The 17,896-nt window shown below is 40.2% G+C and overlaps 2 protein-coding genes across 5 annotated transcripts in view; one reads left to right on the top strand and one right to left on the bottom strand.

The window, feature by feature from the left end:
- The window catches only part of n4bp3 (NEDD4 binding protein 3), a 29,835-nt gene extending 21,976 nt beyond the window's left edge, over positions 1-7,859 (top strand). For both annotated transcript variants that reach the window (XM_044127295.1, XM_044127296.1), the window contains exons 2-10: positions 29-309; positions 392-545; positions 1,601-1,813; positions 1,998-2,119; positions 2,254-2,449; positions 3,659-3,751; positions 3,835-4,086; positions 4,724-4,976; positions 5,164-7,859. In XM_044127295.1, the coding sequence (XP_043983230.1) occupies positions 62-309; positions 392-545; positions 1,601-1,813; positions 1,998-2,119; positions 2,254-2,449; positions 3,659-3,751; positions 3,835-4,086; positions 4,724-4,976; positions 5,164-5,546 (1,914 nt within the window). In that variant the 5' untranslated portion in view covers positions 29-61 and the 3' untranslated portion in view covers positions 5,547-7,859. The remainder of the gene's footprint in view (positions 1-28; positions 310-391; positions 546-1,600; positions 1,814-1,997; positions 2,120-2,253; positions 2,450-3,658; positions 3,752-3,834; positions 4,087-4,723; positions 4,977-5,163) is intronic.
- Positions 7,860-8,598: 739 nt separating this feature from the next.
- On the bottom strand, positions 8,599-16,763 carry rmnd5b (required for meiotic nuclear division 5 homolog B). 3 transcript variants are annotated; one of them, XM_044127297.1, is made up of 10 exons: positions 16,663-16,763; positions 14,961-15,132; positions 14,654-14,799; positions 14,438-14,575; positions 12,790-12,890; positions 12,534-12,700; positions 12,165-12,330; positions 11,836-11,938; positions 11,596-11,750; positions 8,599-10,540 (listed from the first exon to the last, which is right to left on the bottom strand). In XM_044127297.1, the coding sequence occupies exons 2-10, from the start codon at positions 15,097-15,099 to the stop codon at positions 10,477-10,479; spliced, it is 1,179 nt and encodes a 392-aa protein (XP_043983232.1). In that variant the 5' UTR covers positions 15,100-15,132; positions 16,663-16,763; the 3' UTR covers positions 8,599-10,476. The 3 variants fall into 3 exon arrangements, with proteins under 3 accessions (XP_043983232.1, XP_043983233.1, XP_043983234.1); XM_044127298.1 differs by having other exon boundaries at positions 14,961-15,107; positions 16,663-16,757; XM_044127299.1 differs by having other exon boundaries at positions 14,654-14,796; positions 16,663-16,756.
- Positions 16,764-17,896: the final 1,133 nt, after the last annotated feature.

The following is a 17,896-nucleotide window of genomic DNA, read 5'->3' as shown; positions in this document are numbered from 1 at the left end:
ATCAACCCGTTTTTATCTTCTTTCGCAGATCTCTTTACCTCCCCTCAGGCTCTCGTAATCAATGGCAACCTCGGTCCAAACTCTTCCCGTGACGCGTGGTCCCACCCAAAACTTCCGCAGTCCTTTCCCCTCCTCTCCCCTCTCCTCACTCTGCGGCATGGGAAGCGTAGGAAGTCTGGTGGAGAAGCCAGATGTGTCTCCGACTAAAGGGAACCGCGCGGTGCCTCAGGTGAGACCCAGACAAACCAACGGCCTGCTGAAGAAAGGCCTGACCCAGAGAGAGCTGCTGAACTACCTCAACATCACCAGGTGGGTTTCTGCTACAGAGCAGCAGATGCCTCTGCGGGACGTTAAGTTGAGGCGTCTTCTGACTTCCTGCGCTTGCCAACAGGAAAGAGCCCAAAGCAGGGCCGAGCGGCGACGGCAAGAGGGACGTCATCGGAGGCCTGGTGGTGGATGACGTTTTCGCCAAAGTCTACAGTAAAGATGGAACTGAAATAGACCTGACTAAAAACTCTCTGCCGAGCGGGGGCAAGTACGAAAAGGTGAACGTACGAGAATTGACGCTGTATATTTAAAAAAGAAAAAGGATGTCTTTACATGAGCATCCGTTGTGTTATGTCCTGGTGTCCAGCATTACAGCCAAACCTAGAACTGTTCCCACGTTTTGTAGAGTTAACGCAGCAAAGACTTCGGTATCAACTCAAAGTAGAATATGTTGGTCAGGGTTTTTTTTTAATTGCATAATAATTATTTTTAATTATTATTCTTTTTCAGAACCCGTGTTTTGTGGACAAATCCTTTGTGTGAAATATTTTCCCATTCCTTTTTGCAAAACAAATGAAGCTCAATCCCACTGATTGACGACTATTAGTAAAGACGAGTTTGTACATCGTGCTGTGGACTCCCAGTTAGATTTAGATCCAGACTTTAACTAGGCCATGTTATCCTCAGGATTGTATTTAGAGGTATTTGATTAAGGGGGGACTGAACATATACATTAGAAATTTTCATTTGTAAAAAAAAAAAATTTTTTTTAAAAGTTACATTTTTCTTTCACTTTATCTATCACACAAAATAACAACAAACCACACTGAAGTTTATGATTGCAGTGTGACAGCATGTAAACATATTCAAGGCATGAAATTTCTTTAGTAAGGTTCTGTATTAAACTGTTTTTTGGAAAACGTATGTGTTATTAGATTAGTAATAAAAGTACTCTTTGAACAAATGATTTACAGCCAGTGAAAAGGCTCCGTGGGGTTGTGATAAATTGATTAGTAACACTTTCATATATTTCCTGCAGTATGACGCAACACCCATGAATCCTTTTAGGAGCATAAATCAGTCGCAGATGTGATCCACCTCAGCAGCACTGATTGGAAAAATCCGTCACTTGCAGAGTTCTGAATTTATTGCGGCGATCAAATCTCTCTCTTTTTTTTTAAACACCTCAATTGATCAATGCTGAAAACACAGAGGGTGTAGCAGCATTGATTTCATTAGAACATTGTGATTTATGTTACGTAACACAGCTATTATTGCTGCGAGGTTACCGCTCACGCCTTACACCTCTTTGCACTTTGCCATTTTTTCTTAGGTTCGGTTCAGGTCTTCTGCATTCAAACCCGTCACACCTAAAAACTTCAGCTCCATGCAAAACCTCTACCCCTCCTCCAAGTCGGAGGATGTGGATCACGGCCTTTCCAACGGACTGCACAGAGCATACGGCCACATCTCCAAAACAGTCTCCACCTCCTCTTCATCTTCCTCACCCTCCCGTCATGGAGGACCGACATCATGTGGTAACAAGGTATCCTGATCCGGCTTTATTTGCATCTTCTGTCGTTAGCTAGAGATTTGCCAAATTAATCACTCTTTAGATCCAGGCATGTGGATCACAGATGTGATGCACCTTTTTATTTTCAATCATTTCTGTCAAAGGCTTCAGTCGTGCTCCACATAAGCTGAATAACCGTATAACTCTGACTTTGCAGGCCATCGCCTCGGTGCAAGTGATGAGCCACGAGGATGACAACCTGTCAGACTCGGGTCATAACTCCATGAGCAGTCTGCCGCCGTACCGCCCTCCGTTCCGTCCACATCTGTCTCACATCAGGTTGGCTGCTACATCAATGTCTTCGCTGAACTTTGAGTTCCACAGCTGGGATTTTTCCTTGTTTTTCTGACTGTGTGGATCGTGAAAAGTAACGAGACTTTGATAGCTTCTGTGGTCTCCTCTCCTTTCCCCAGCGCTTCCATGGGCCACATCAACACCATCGGCTCCTTAGATCGAACCTCTCAGGGCCTGAAGGCCGCCGGGTCAGGGGGCGTGGCTATGGGAGAGGTAGCATGCCGAAGCATGGCTACCCTAAACCGCCTGACCCCCTATGGCAGCGAGGCTCCGCCTCCTTATGAATGGACGCTGTCCCTCTCGGTGGAGGACGTGGTGAGGGAATATGAGCCCAACTTAATGACTGATTTGAAACTTTTGCTTCATGGCAAAGCCACCAACCTTTAAGACAAATGGCCTGTAGTGCTTCATCAAGTCAGAGGAATCTAAATCACTTTACTCTAAATTCAGTCATTCACTCATTCACTGTTGGTAGTTGGCTCCATTGTAGTCACACCTGCCCCAGTTACAGAACGCACCACTACCTCCTGAGCTGCTGTAATTTGTTTTATAGATTGTGAAGAGAAAGGGAAACGATTTTTACAGATTCTTTTTATAAATATAAGCCTGAAAAGTGTGGCACGCTCAGGTATTTACCCCCCTTTAATCTGATGCCTCCAAAACAAAACAATCCCTGGATTGCAGCACCGTGTAATCTCAGTTGAACTGCAGCTGTTTGGTGAGGATCTCTGAGGTGAATTAGCTAACATTGGAGAACAGACAGCTCAGCAGACAGGCCAGCGAGAAAGTCGTGTTCAGTGCATTGTTTGGTTATAAAACAAGCCTTGCACGTCTTCAGCAGAACTGTTCAATCTGTTATTGGAAAATAGAATAAGTACGGCACAACTGCAATCGTGACATGACTAGTGAATGAGAGGATTAATCACATACGCAGCCAAGAGGCATCATGTAGCAACTATTAGTAACTCCACAAACCCGTCCTTTCTGGAAAAGTGGCAACAACAAAAAAAAAAAGATTGTTAAAAAAAAAATAGGTCATGTTTAAATTCCACCACAAACGGTGTAAAAACACAACTTTTCTCCTTCGTGCAAAACACATCTGGTGGAAAAGCAAAGCTTGAACAAATGTTTCCGTACCCTGAAACGTGGTGATGGCTGCCTGGGTTTGTGGGGAAGCTTTTCTTCAGATGAGAGAGGTCATATATAGAGCAAGTACTAAAAAAAAAAAAAACTTTTAGAGGCTGCGTGGGACAGCTTGTTCATGTCTTAGAATAAATATATCCAGAATCTGTATGAAGACCTGAAAATTAACGTTCACAGATGATCTCTCTCTAATCTGACAATCTGACGTAGTTCACAAAAAAAAAAAAGAAATGTGTGAAAATGTCATATTTATCATAGATCCTTTTTTTTTTCTAACAGACAGAAGTTTGTCGTTGTAACGTGACAAAATAAGAAAAGGTTCTAGGGGCGTATTTACTTTTGCCAGCCTCCCTAAGTTATTTGTGCTGCTCCGTCTTCCAGGTGCGGGATCTGGAGGAGCGCCTGGTGGAAAAAGAACATGAGCTAAAACAGATGAGGAGGAACCTGGACGAGAGCGAGGGCGCCATCGCTCAGGTGAATCTCATTTTCGATCTGAACGTCACGTCATTATTTATTTTTATGTCTGTGCTGACATCTGCTCTGCTCGCCACCTGCAGGTGTTTGAAGGGAAGCAGCGTCTGTGGGAGAAGGAGGTGGAGGAGCTGAAGCGCCTGTACGCCGCTAAGCTGCGTCAGGTCTCGCAGCACGCCCAGCGCTCCCAGCGCAGCATGCAGTTGGAGCTGTTCAGGGCCCAGCAGGAGAAGAATCGGCTGCAGGAGGAGCTGGACGGCCTGAAGCGGGAGGCGAGCCGGGACGTCACGGCCGCGCCGAAGCCGACCAGTCCGACTCTGGAGGAGACACGGTGGGAGGTAAGAAGACTTCCGACGCTTTCGCCACCCTGTTTCACTGTGGGTGTCGGGGGGGAAAATATGTCTAGGCTGGTATGGTGCATGCCACACTTTTCAGATTTTTTTTTTTTTTTTTTTTGGTGGTGAAGAAACGTTTTAAAATCATCTCCAATACTTTCCATTGGAATGCAACATATACCACAAAAGGTATTTTTGAACTATTTTCTAGTTGAAAAATCTTAGTAATCTTGAAATAAGACAAAACAAACTTTTCAGCAAGCTTGTTTTAAATCAGTAATACCTTAATTTTGATGAAAAAGTAAAATAATCTGCCAGTGGAACATGACATTCTTTCCATATTATAAGCTGAAATGTCTTGTTCTACTATTTAAGTTACAACTGGTACTTTTTCATCAATATTAAGGAGTTATAGACTTAAATAAAAAAAGCTCCTATATTTTGCTGAAAAGTTACATGTAAGTTAGTTTTGTCTTTTTTCAAGTGTGCTAAATCTAGGCCTTGGAAATACTTGGAAAGATTGTGTGGTTTTGCAGTGCAATTCTGAATCATTCTTTTTTCCCCAAAAAAAATTAAAAATTTCAAAATCCCATAGAGTTTTCAACAATGGTCTTATTTGTCACATTGTCGTCTTTCTCAGGTTTGTCAAAAGTCAGGGGAGATCTCGTTGCTGAAGCAGCAGGTGAGGGACTCCCAGGCAGAAGTGACCCAGAAGCTGAGCGAGATCTTCAAACTGAAGACGCAGCTGAGGGAAACCCGGATGGAGCTGCGCAACAGGGAGGCCCAGATAGACGCTCTGAACATCATCCTGCAGGGGACGCAGCGCGGCAAGTGTTCCTCCGCCGAAGAAAGCAAAAAAGGAGCCGAAGAGAGTCCATCAGCGGGGGCGACAGGTATCCGTCGCTCAATAATGGCTTCGTGTTTCCAATTTTAGATGCAAAAATCAGGTTATAGCTGTGTAACCAGGTCAGGAGTACAGAGCTGTGAGCATTTACCAGAAGCTGGTGTCTTTCCATTCATGGGTTTTTTGGACTCCATCTGAACCCACGGGAACTTTTCCTTTTTTTTTTCCTTTCACAGGTGGCTCCGGGGGTCCCACAGAAGAGCGTCTGCGGGCGGAGCTGCTGCTGGAGCGACGTCAGAGCGAGGCCCAGGCCACGGCCTTCGAGGAGGAGAGGAACACGTGGCAGACGGAGAAAGACAAGGTCATCCGCTACCAGAAGGAGCTGCAGGCCAGCTACTTGGAGATGTATCACCGCAACGAGGCCCTGGAGAGGGAGCTGCAGCAGCTGAGGGCGGGTGGGGCGCGGGAAGGAAGGGGAGACGGAGGAGGAGGGAGCAGAGATGGGACAACCGAGAAGGAGGCGAAGGAGCCGACAGCTGACAGAGCAGCAGGAAAACAAGAAGATACACCTTCCTCGAGTCTGCCGTGGATAGACAGGATTGAATCGTCTGAAATTTGAATGTGACAACACTTGTTTGCAATGCAAACTGTTTTCTCTGAAAGCATGGACCTACGCAAGAGCAAGTCTGCCTGGGACAAAACAAAGAAGAAAAAGAAACGAGACACAAGATATACAAACTTGGAGATTATAAAAAAAATATTTACCAAATCAGAATCCTACACAACTGACTAAATCTCTGAAAAGGATGTGCTGCTGGGTTTAGTTGTGGTACCAAGTAATCAAAATTAAAACTATAAAGTCAGAAGTAGTGAACCTAAAATAAGAAAGGTTGACAAAAAATAATAATAAACTATGCTAAACCTTTGACCCTCATAGGAGCCACTTTAAAAAAAAAAAGGTACAAATTGTGTTGATTTACCTAAATGAAGTTTGTAAATTGTGAAATTTGGGAACTAAAAATTTTTCAATCAAAAACAGTAGTTCAGTCAGAAAAAAAGGAAACATGTCAATGTGAAACTTTTGACTGACAATCTTGAAATGGGTACCCATTATATCATTTCTCATGTGTTTTTAACATTTTTGCTGCACAAAAAGAAGCTTCAGAGATTCCCATCTGACCCCCGCACTGCTTCTGCACCTTGATTGTACTATTGCCCTTTTCGTGTAAAAGACCGGGACCGACTACATCCTTCTGGACGTGTTCACACCGACGCTTGTTTGTGCCACGTTTATCCTCAGCAGAATAACTCCAAACCGTAAAATCACAGGAAAAGCACTATCCAAGACTTTTTTTAAATGATCTTATTGGTGACGATAACCAAAGCATTCAATAGTGAGGTCCCTAGAGATCCACACAGCAACTAGCTGTTGTCTGGAATCAGCTTCACTGACCGGTTGGAGTATATATATATATATAGTAACTGAGTGAAGAAGGTTTATAGTTTGCTACTTTTAGGATCAAAGTTGTTTAACAAAGGAGCATTTTTGCTGCTCCTTCTTCTGCAGTTGTAATTGCTTTATACCCAGCTGTCTGCCATGTTAGGTCATTCCCACCATCCACGGGAACATTTTGTTCAACTCACAAAGGAGAAAGTTGACCATAAGCCATCTTCACCAGATACCATGAAGGCAGAATATGTTGCTTTAGAAAACCAGGATGAAGTAGGCGTGTGTGTATTCTCTGTGGCTTTATTTAGATGAACTCAAGAAATCCCCAGCCTACTTATTTGCAAGCAACAAATAGATGAATGAATTGAATGAATGACAGTGATGTAGAGCTAGTTGGTACCTATACAAAATGTTTTCTTGTTTTTTCCAAGCACATTGATCTCAGCCTTGGCACAGTGGAGAAAACGTCCAGAAGTCCTTTTACAAAAGTCCAAGTCTGCGAGAAAGTTGTCATGGGTTGTTACTATGGATAATCAATAGGTTTATATGGAAGGCAACCATTATGGATTTTGAGGTCGGAGTTGGTGAGAAAGCTCCGACTACAAGAAACTTTTTTGTACGTTTTCCAAATATGGGGTTGAAAATCTAAACTTTCCAAAAACAGAACAACTTCCATGAATCCTACAATGGGTTATAATGCATTAGACTGAGTTTTATTGTTTAGTATTTATAAACACAACAAACCGATAAAGTGAAAATTCGGATTAAAGACGGTAAAGCGGTGGAAACGTACAGATTAAATTACTAAAAACCCAGACAGGAGGATTTTATCTCCTGGTATATTTTAGGGTCGCTTACGGCAGAAAGGCACGGAAGAAATGTTTTAAACGCCATTCCGGTTTTGGCTCTTCACATTAACTGGAACGGTCGAAACTTTAGTAGCGGTCAAAGGTTTACAAAACCCAGAGAACGGAAATTGGACTGGAAACTCTCATGGGTGCATCTCCACTTATGATTCTGTCCCTGAATAATGTTTGCAGGAACATCTCTGCACTCGTCTGTCAGCTGAATTCATGTAAAAACGCTGCTTTTCTGGTTTTGGTGGAGAAAAAAGAACAAATATCTATCTGGTGCACATCTCTTGAACATATTTCCCTCGTTAGGCCTCCTTTCAGGTGAGATACACACATTTTGTACATACCTGCACTTTCAGTTCGATTCACCTTCTGTGGTTGTACTCCAAAGAGACTTGTCTTAAAACTGTGAAATCTGTCAACTTCCATATTGTTTGATTGCAGTAAAAAGGAACCGCTAGCTGTAAATAAAGGCTAAATTAGTCCTCCCAAATGCATGACTGATGTAAAAGAAAAAAAAAAAAGTTCTATTCTGTCTTAACTATACATATTCACAAACCAGCTCTCTGTTAATCTTTGAATATACTGTGACTTGTCAAATTACTGGAATTAAAACTGTACAGAATAAGCAAATCTGTGTTTTGCATTCATTCTGGTTAAAGTACTTAAAATCTAGGGCCTTTAATTCTTTAGAGTACCTTTGGTATTTTTGGATTAATTACATTTTTAGACGCCAAATCTTGGATAATTTCTCATCTTTTGGTAGAAAGAGCGCAAAGAGGTGGAAGGTCAGCTGAAACAGAAATCCCACGCAAATAAAGAGCCTAATACCACAAAAATCGTGCGAGAAACAATGGTTATTCCTAATCCAAATAGGATGTGGATGAAAAGAAAAATAAGTGAGGGCAAATAAAAATAGTATAAGAGAGCATGGGCAAGTTGGTAATGCAGGTTTGTTTTATGTAGGGTCGTAATCTGAACAAATACGAACTCCGCTGACTCACGTGGCCCTTAGCCCGGCATTTAAAGCATTATATAAACTGTGGATTATTATAACTGCACAGCTCCAGAGAGGCTGAGTGATTTACTGAAGTGGGATGAGAAAAGACTTATCTCACATGTTTTCCACTCTGTGGGAGTGATGCAGTGCTGGATTCTGTCACTGCTGTTTATCCAAAAGCTAAAATGATGGTCAAGTCTGGAGGGATATTTCTCATCAGCTAAAAGCAGTTCTGCACCAGTTGATGGTCCAAAAATTCTCAAATTTCAGCAAGATGTGAAAATGCAGCACCAGCGCCACCGAGTGGCGAAGAAAGAAAATGAATGTCTGTGGTATTTCACCGTAGAAGCAGTCCTACAAAACTGACTGGAGTATTTTTTTTTATTATTATTATTATTTTTGAATATCAGATGCAAATATATGAAACATGTTAGCGGATAAATATGTACAGTAAAAGTTGCATAACACACAAAAGCAGGAAATGCAAAACATTTAGCAAATATTAGAGGATAAGGAGAATACAACAAGCTCGCATTCTATCCGGAGGGAGACTGAGAGAAGCGGTGAATGATTGTCAACCAAGTGAGTGAATAAAATAAAAACAGGATATAAAGTCGGTTTGGAAACGGAGATTAACGGTGCACCATCGGCGTGGGGGCTTGGGGGAGAAGCGATGCTGGTGCATTAGTTTGCTGAAGAAACTTGCCTCACGGGAACGTGAGGTGACATCACCATACATGTCCGGGAGGACGCCGGGAACCTGCGTCAGCTCTGCACAAACTGTGCTGTACATCCAGCTGCCTTCACACCTCCTCCAAGTTCAACCTGACGCACGAAACACAGAGTATGTACAAAAACCCCAGGAACTCCCACAGCCAACCATTAGCTTCAAACGGTGTAAAATGTAATATATGACTCCTTATATAAATGCACTTTTTTATATATATATATACTAAATGTAAAGTGTGGTATGAGCTACTGACATGAACCCTGAGGAACTGTGAAGATCTTACTGTCACTGTCCTGACTCAAACAGAGGCATTCTTGAGTATATATATATATATTTATATATGAAACGACTGCCACAATGACCAGAAGACTTACCCACCCACCACAAGTAAAACTCCACAAGCCCACAGTCACTGCAAGTCATACTATCAGGCTACCATCACACCAATTTACATCTCCAAATCACATGGCGTGCTAGCTTAGGATACAGACTGAAGCGATGGCACGAGTGGAGTAGGCTTTTGAGTCACTATTATCTTAGTTACGCAATAGTGCTGATTAAGTGTGTTGCTGTGCAAGGTAACGACTATATATGAGGTGGTGGTGAAGGAAAAATAGGAACAGAACACATTTCACAGTAGTACACTGTATATTTTTGTTTGCTTTTTGTCACTTTTGTTAAATACACACAAAGAACAAGACAAATGGCTTCTAGAATGAGGAAAATCTTGCTGGTGCAGTCAGTCACAGAAGTAAACAAAAGCAGAACGAGAAAGAGAAAGAGGAAGAGGAAGAAAGAAAGCTGTTCCAACCGCTGAGGAATTTATCGTTTGCTCATCAACCAGCAGTGGCTTTCAGGCCTTTAGCACAACACGGAGGAGCCACAATCAAGAGTTCAATTAAAGGGAGATCGCCACACTTTTACTCCCCCTTAACCAGGATGTTATCAGTGTTCAGTGGAGTTTGCTACCCTGTGGGTTATCTCATAAGTAATACAAGCTTATCGCCGTCCTGAAAGCAGACTCTGCCTACCTACTCCATTTACTCCAAACACTAAACCCATTTATAATTATCCCTCTGCTTTCAAATAAAAAGAAGAAAAAAAAAAAAGAAAAAAACTCGTTCAACCCAAAAAGTCAAAAAAGCAACAAGAAAAAACTAAACAATAGAAAGTAATACATATGATAAGCCTATTACTCTGCAGGCATTTGTAAATGAATTTCTATGATCTTTTCAGAGGCGCTTCTTCACGAAGACAACCCGATCGACTCTTCACTCTACTACAAGCTTTCGTTCAACCAACCGTGCAGGACTTGAATGCTATGCAAAGTTGGAGGGTCCGAGGTGGGTTACAGGACTGCCGAGGCCGTCCGGAGGAGCACTGGGATAAAACCTTAATGCTTTTACAATAAACAGGCCAAGAGGCCAGGGACAGAGGACAGGGGCCAGAGCAAAGGGTCCTGGACATTCAGAGAGCTCCAGGTAACTTCATCCTTGACGAGGAGAGTGTATGGTATCAAAAGTAGATCTGCTTGGCATGTGACGGGTTCTGCTCCATGGGGCAGTAAGGGCATTTCAACCTGCGGGGGAGAACAGCAGCACGTTTAATTAACGATCGGTGATCAACTTCATCTTTTCAGGCAAGTCAGAATGAGCTGCAGAAATATTTCACATCCCAATGAACTTTCAGACATTTTGACTCATTACAAACTCTGAATTCACAGTATACTAATAACATTGTATGCTACACGCCAACTAGTGCTATGCCACCAAGTTGTGAGGTAGAAAGATAAAGTTATAGCACTTCTCAGGTCAATTTAAAAAGTAAAGATGGTCAACTTCTGTGTAATTTAATCTCAGTATAAAAGCAGCTGTTCTGTGAAGGCAATAGATGTTTGTTGGGAATATTAATGAACAAACAGCATCACAAAGAACACAGCAAAAAGGTCAAGGTTAAAGGGTTTAAAGCAGGATTATGTGATAAAACAATTTCTAAAGCTTTGAACATCCACCAATGGATCGTTCAACAAATCATCTGAAAACAAAAACTCTGGACAGAGTCGTCCATCTAAACTGAAAGCAGAACATAAAAATCAGCAAAGCCTCCATGAGGCTCATCTTAGATGTTGAAGGGGCTGCGGAAATCTAAAGGCTAGAAAGGATAAACTCAGAAAAATGTGGACTTTATGGAAGAATGGTAAAAGGAAAGATTGTGTCAAGAGAAGATCAGAGGAACAAAACCCACCAAGAGTCTGCAAAAGACTTGAAACGGTGGCAAAAACTCACCTTCCAGCAGGTCAACATTAAACATGCAACCACTATGGAATGATTTAGGTCACATCACTTCTATACGTTAGAAAAATTCAGCCAATTTCCAGACCTAAATACAATCTGAATAAGCTTCAGCTATTTGACAAAGACGTTTGTTAGCATGTAAAGCTGGTAAAGAGAAATAGCTGAAGCTGTAATTGTAGCAAAGAGTTGTTCTGCAAAGTTCTGATTGAGGACAGCAGAATTTCAATTCACTTTTCTGTTTTTGGTCTAGCCCATAAAATTAAACACATTAAAGACTGACGCCGCAAAGCGAGAAAACGTAGAAAAAGCCGAAGTGGTTCAGCTCTTCATTTCCACTCACTTCCCAGCATTGGTGAGTTTGTTGAGTGCATCTCTGGAGATGACATGGCCACAGATGAGCTTCATGGGGGGATTGCTCTCTGAGGTCTGCTGCCGAAGAATGGGGCAGGCGAACACCGAGTGGTACCAGCACTTCTTGCCCAGGTCAATTTCAATCTTCAAGTGCAGAGAGAAAAGGAAATAACTGAAAGCCCACACTGGATAGAGACATGGTGATGAATCAAGATAAAATGTGCCTCACAGGGAGCTCATCTTTGTGCGTCCACACGCCGCTGCATTGTCTCTGTTCGATCACCTGTTTGATGTTCATCAGCACCGGTAAGGCCATGCATCCTGACGCAAAACTAAAATGAAAAATATTGGCAATGTCTCAGACATACATTTTTAATCGGACTATATAGTTATAAAACACTAGCAGCTTTTAATGTCACTCTCAACGGAATTAAGAGAGAAAACAAAAGATTAACCCAAAAACTCATCGTTGCATTACCTTTTTTAGTACTGCTCTTAAGTAGTAAAAAGGAAAAAAAAGTAAGTCTATGTGTTTTAAGCAACCCATTTTCTACTCACCTAACACTTAGTGGAGACTCTACAGAGAGCCCCAGTAGAGCACAGGCATCCCTGGTAAAGATGTTACAGATCTCAGCCCACTGATTTGTCTCCAGCAGGCTGCGATACGGGGAGTTTTCAATGCCATGACGTAGATAGACCAGGCTCCCCATCAAGATCTGAATATCTGCAATTGAATGGAGGAGGATACTTTTACAAAAACATTTATTCCAAAATGCAAACTTATTCATACTGAGCATTAAAAAAAATAAATAAATAACTACCGAAGTTTAAATTATGTTTTTCAAAGCTACTTTCAGCTGTTTACATAAAAAGGTAAATCAACATCTGGCAAAAGCTCATCTTGCATAATCTCTTCCAGCTGCTGACCTCTCTGGTGTTGGGATGCGAACGGCTGGAAGTGCCTGGCGTACTGCAGGGCGTCCATCTGGTTGCCGATTCCTCCACTGAGCAAACTTATGAAGTACAAACGGTGCAACTTGAACTCTAAACTGCTGTTCAGTTCAAGAAGACGCTGGCGATTTGAGACGGCCCACCTAAAAGAAATACACACAAGAGCAAGACCACCGCAGTTAAGTATGGTACGCAGCAGTGAATCACTGTGGTGTCTGAGTGGTTTCCATACTCTAATGCCGGCCTGAGGTCCTGCATCCTCAGAGCTTCAAGGATCCTGTTTAGTTCCAGGAAAGGCTGCTTCATACTCATGTCAATAACTACACCGGACTCCTGAAAAAACACAAATATGTACTTCATTTCATCTATGCTCTATTAACTCATAGGAACACGTTATTTGTACCGTAATTTATTTTTTTATCCCACCGATTATGCTTTTTTTTTATCTAAAATTGGAGCAATGTAGACAAAGCTGCAAGCAAATACAGCAGAAAATAGTTCCCTAAATACAATTAACTAATTTGCTAATAAGTTAATTGTATTTAACTTATTAAATACAATTAACCTTATTGTGCTTAATAAGTGATGCAAATGAAATGATGCAGAGGTTGCGATACCATTTTACTAGCAGGTGTTTTTGCTGAAGGAGCAACTTTTTGCTTTTATTTTTAAAAGTAAGCAAGAAACTTCTTGCAAACATTCCTTCGCTGATTTAAGGCCTACCAGCCCTTTTCATTTGGTTAAGTTTTTTGATGAATGATGGAGATAAATGTTCATAAAACTCTTAAAACAAATTTTATTTTCTTGAAACTTGATACCACATTGTCCTTGTTTGTGATCCTGGTCAATATTCAAGATAGTCAATTCTTCTGAAATATGGTAAAGCCAAATAACACAGCCTCCTGAAGATAAGCAATATTTACAAAACCAGACTCTTACAGTTCATTAGGAGCTAATTTTAGGAAATTACTAGAAATAATTGGTTGTAAAAGTTGTTACAAAGCACCTATTGGTGGGTACAAACTAACACATGGCTGGTTCAAAACAGCCCAACAGGACAAGATTTCATTTTCAATAACCAAAACTGACAAAGAACAAAACAAAAAAGGTGTGAAATGACCAGGACAGCCTGAACACTTAAGAAAATAAAACAAACATCAAAAGGCAAAACAAAAATACACCAGTTTTTGGCAGAAAATATGACCACAGATAAATGGGGGGAAGAAAAACATTAAAGATATTAAAGAGTTTTTTTTGTTTGTTTTTTTTTTACTTAACAAAAAGTAAATTAGCCAAATAACGTAAATGCAATATGTTATAAGATTTTAGCTAGACAGCATCTTTCTCCAATTAACCACTAGATGTCAGTAATATTTAGTTACACAATGAGTCACTGCAAACCACAGTACTGGGTAAAACTTCTCCTGTTCAACAAAACATTCAAATTTTATCTGCGGTTTATACAGAATTTTATCAACCTGGATCAACAGCTACAGTAGCTCTATTACCAACATCACTGTCTCTAGATTTGGAGGCAGCTCACTGCAACATTTCTTGATTTATTTTCACGTGTGAACTGACCTGGAAATGGAGAATCCAAGCTCAAAATAACACAATGCGACACAACAGTGTCGCATTACCAGGCTCCTTTTTTCAGAAAAAAAAAAAATCCAAGTATTTATTTTTTTTCCCCCCAACAATATTGCAAGCAATTTTTAATAAAATAAGAAGATAATTAGCAGATGGGGATATTATGTTTTCTCTAAATTTTATACATAGAATTTTGTGTAAATTGTGTTGCATTTGGACAATTGCCAAAGGAAACATCTCAAAGACCTTCAAGCTACAATACAGACAAAAGTTTGCTGATTTTCACTTACCTGACAAAGATCCTCTGCCACACTGAGCATCCCTTGTCGGTACAAGTGCTCCACAATGGACTCACTAAGGTATTTCTGTCTTTCTGGAGTATCCCACACTGTCTCTGCCACCACAGCACTGATCTCTGCATCAAAATTCTACAGAGGCGTATTGAAAAAGTGAAATAGACGCATGTAAAACGTTTGTTCGTACAAAACAACATTTTCTCTTCTTACCCTGTCGATGGCTTTGCCAACTTTTGACACGCTGCCGTGAATGTCTTTATGTCGAGATGCCAGCATCTGCACTGTTTCTTTAATATTCTTACAGCACTGGGCCATATTCTGGGACAGGACTGAGAGGTCTGCATCTTGTACTCCTGCTGGACAGAAAAAGAAATGAGATCAGAATCCAAGTATGCACCACCCACAATGAAATAGGACGAAGCAGATTTGGATTTTCTGTCAAAATTATAAAATGCAGGAACTAATACATCTTCCAAAGTTACAGTTTTCACCCCATTTGTACCAGTGTTTTCCTCACCAAAAGCAACTAGTTGTGCACGTATCTCACAGACACTGCGTAGAAGTTCGTCTAGCCTCTCCTCAGACTGGTGGCCGTACATTACGAAGCGGTGGAGCACTTTCTCCAGCTCCCGCTCCACACATGCACACTGTTCCATGGTTGAGGCTGGAACACACACGATGGCAAAGACCTGAAATTAAGAGGAACAGGACCACAAAAAATGTATCCAGAGTCTGGAGGACGATTTTATTTCAGTCAATTTTATCTGATTACTCAATGATTAGATATAAAATGATGGTACTGATTTTCATTTCCCATTTAATTTGTCTTTTCTGCCATTTCTCATTATTATTACTCAAACTCCTTATTTTAAATAGCAAGAAGATCATTTAGATTTTTTTCAAGTATATAGTTATGAGAATTGAAACATTTTAAAAATATATATTATGTTGTTACATTTCAATTTCAAATTATTTCTAAAATAAAATATCCTCGTAATGATTTCTTTGTTTGGTGAAAAAAAGACTTTCAGTGGTCAAAAGTAATTACAAGCTAAGCAATAAACAACGTTAAAGACTTTTACATTTTTAGTATTTAAACAGATGAATTGGTCTTGTTTACAAAGTTTTTCTAACAGAGGATATCTTTTGGATACCAGAATCAGGCCATTTTAAACTTCACCTGGCCTGATGTATTATCAGTCGGTCACAAACTAAATGTCCAATCTTTTCTCCAATCGGTGAACACACCATCAAGCAACACAAACATTCCGGAGGATGCAATCTTGGCAGTTTTTAGTATCAGTTAGGTTTTGGAAAATTCAGACATGAGTCATTTGTAAATTAAATTAAATAGAGGTAAATAGAGAGGTTTGGGGAGGGGGTTGTATCCAGGCATATCTGCTGTTTCTTTAGGATGCTACTTTTAGATCACAGAAAACAGGAATGAGAACATATTGCAGCAAATTTGCTGTTTATGCTTTTGAATACTTAAACTCTATGTGTGATGATGAAAATAGTAGTAATCTATTCATAGCAGGTGTCCCCTAAATTAAAAGTTTGTCCTTGTGTACTACTACTGACAACAAACAGGGCCCGAACACTCCTAAAAGGAGTCAGAGTATCCTGCGGCCTTTTGTTTACTAACGAAACATTCCCTTAAAAAGGAGATAAATTAAATCATCCAAAAAAGGAAATAAAACATTATTTACTTCCTGCTTTAGGACTTCTGTTATGGTTAATAATATAGCACATAAATATTAAAATGTTTCAGTTAAATTTGCTATACCCGTTGATAGATGTACACTTGCTGTCGCTCACGGCTTAAAAGCAGAGTGCAGAAAATGTCCACCTATGTTTCATGGCTAACCAGCTACAAGAGCTCAAACGGATTATTACATTTAAAAGGCAAACGTAGCTCATTTCATGTGAAGTTTGAAATATGTATAATAGCTTGTCTGTGTCGTCCCAGAAGATGGGAACTTTGTATTTTCATTTTGTGAGATAACTTGGAAAAACGACGAGCCGCAGAGCTAACGTAAACAAACGAGAGGAGAGCAGCTACTGTTCGGTGTTAGCCTGCTGCCGACTGACAAGGCCCAAACAACCTGGGAACACAATGACAACACGCTGGTGTTCATCGTTTGGCATCGACGCAGCACCCAAAACATCTACACAAGTCAAATAAACAGAGAGGCAAAGTTTGAGCAAAAAGCACTCACCTATCCTGCTAATTAGTTAGCCAACATTAGCCTTAGCCACTTGTCTGTTATCTTCATCCGCAGTCGTAATGCGGAACTTCCTGCGTCGCATTCTGCGTTAGCTGCTGATTCCAAAATAAAAGTCTGTTTTTTATCAAAAGCTGTCAGCTAAGTTTGCTTTGAAACTACTAATTGCCTTCAAATTTCTTAACTGAGGCTGTTATCAGGCTTCAAGTAAAGACTTTTTGATTTACCTGCATGTTTTCTTTATTAAGTTGAGCAAAAAAAATGTATCAGGCAATTAATTAAAAGTAATTTAATTTCTTAATGTGTAAATTAATACAATTGTCTGATACAAGTATCTTAAACAAACAAGACTGATTCTTGTGAAATCTCAGATATTTATCATATCAGTCCTGTTTTTGTTACCTTAATTGTTAATTTTGTATTAAAATAGAAACAAAATAGTAATGAAATATTGTAAAAAGGGTTGTACATGAATTTTGTAATACTGTATCTGGAAAGACCCTCTAAATTTTTGATATCATTTACTAATACAAAAATCTCACAACTGTAATAATGGGCAGTTGTAAATTAAAAATCAATACTGTAAACCGGCTATAGACAAAGGCTTTGGTTAGCTTCAACCTAACCCCTTGTCTATATTTTAAGACAAAATAAATGTCTTCATATGTTTGTTATCTCATTTGGAAAATGAATCCCAGCAAAAGTAAAAACCTAAACATCCAAAATGCTTGAAGCAAGATTCATGTCCACATGGGCAGCTCAAATCAGGCGTACCATTTGAAGGTCATCATAGAAAGTAAAAATAGCACGTTGTTCTACCAGTGAGATGTGATAAAACTGGAACCTTTTGTTCAGAGATTTTCCACTGGCTGCCGATGAATGACTTAATGACTGAGAATAATTGGTAATGACATGAGGTATTATAATAGGAATAGGGGGCTTATCTAACTTCATATATGTCTACACTCCCTCAATATAGTATGATTAGGCCTTGCTATTATACTACTTTTGGATAAGTATAGTAAAATGACATCATTACCTGCTTCGAGTGGGATTGCTTTATGAGATTTTGATTTTAAAATTTATTGTGTACTTTGTTTTTGAAAAACGGCATTTGCAGACTTTGCAGGGCAAAAAGTGCCTTAAAGTATTTTACTTCAACTTACCATACAAGTGCTGCCAGCTCAGCAGTGAGTGTTTCATGAGACCATGTTGGATAGTCTGTGTC

Source organism: Gambusia affinis, linkage group LG09 (assembly GCF_019740435.1).
Source record: "Gambusia affinis linkage group LG09, SWU_Gaff_1.0, whole genome shotgun sequence".
Lineage (NCBI taxonomy): Eukaryota > Metazoa > Chordata > Actinopteri > Cyprinodontiformes > Poeciliidae > Gambusia > Gambusia affinis.
This window is presented reverse-complemented; position numbering and strand designations above follow the sequence as displayed.

Excerpts from the sequence above, each read along its gene's own strand:
- rmnd5b (XM_044127297.1), bottom strand. The coding sequence starts at position 15,099 with ATGGAACAGTGTGCATGTGTGGAGCGGGAGCTGGAGAAAGTGCTCCAC. Across the intron at positions 14,800-14,960 it reads TGCACAACTAGTTGCTTTTG|CAGGAGTACAAGATGCAGAC; the intron begins GTGAGGAAAACA and ends TTTTCTGTCCAG. Across the intron at positions 12,701-12,789 it reads GACCTCAGGCCGGCATTAGA|GTGGGCCGTCTCAAATCGCC; the intron begins GTATGGAAACCA and ends TATTTCTTTTAG.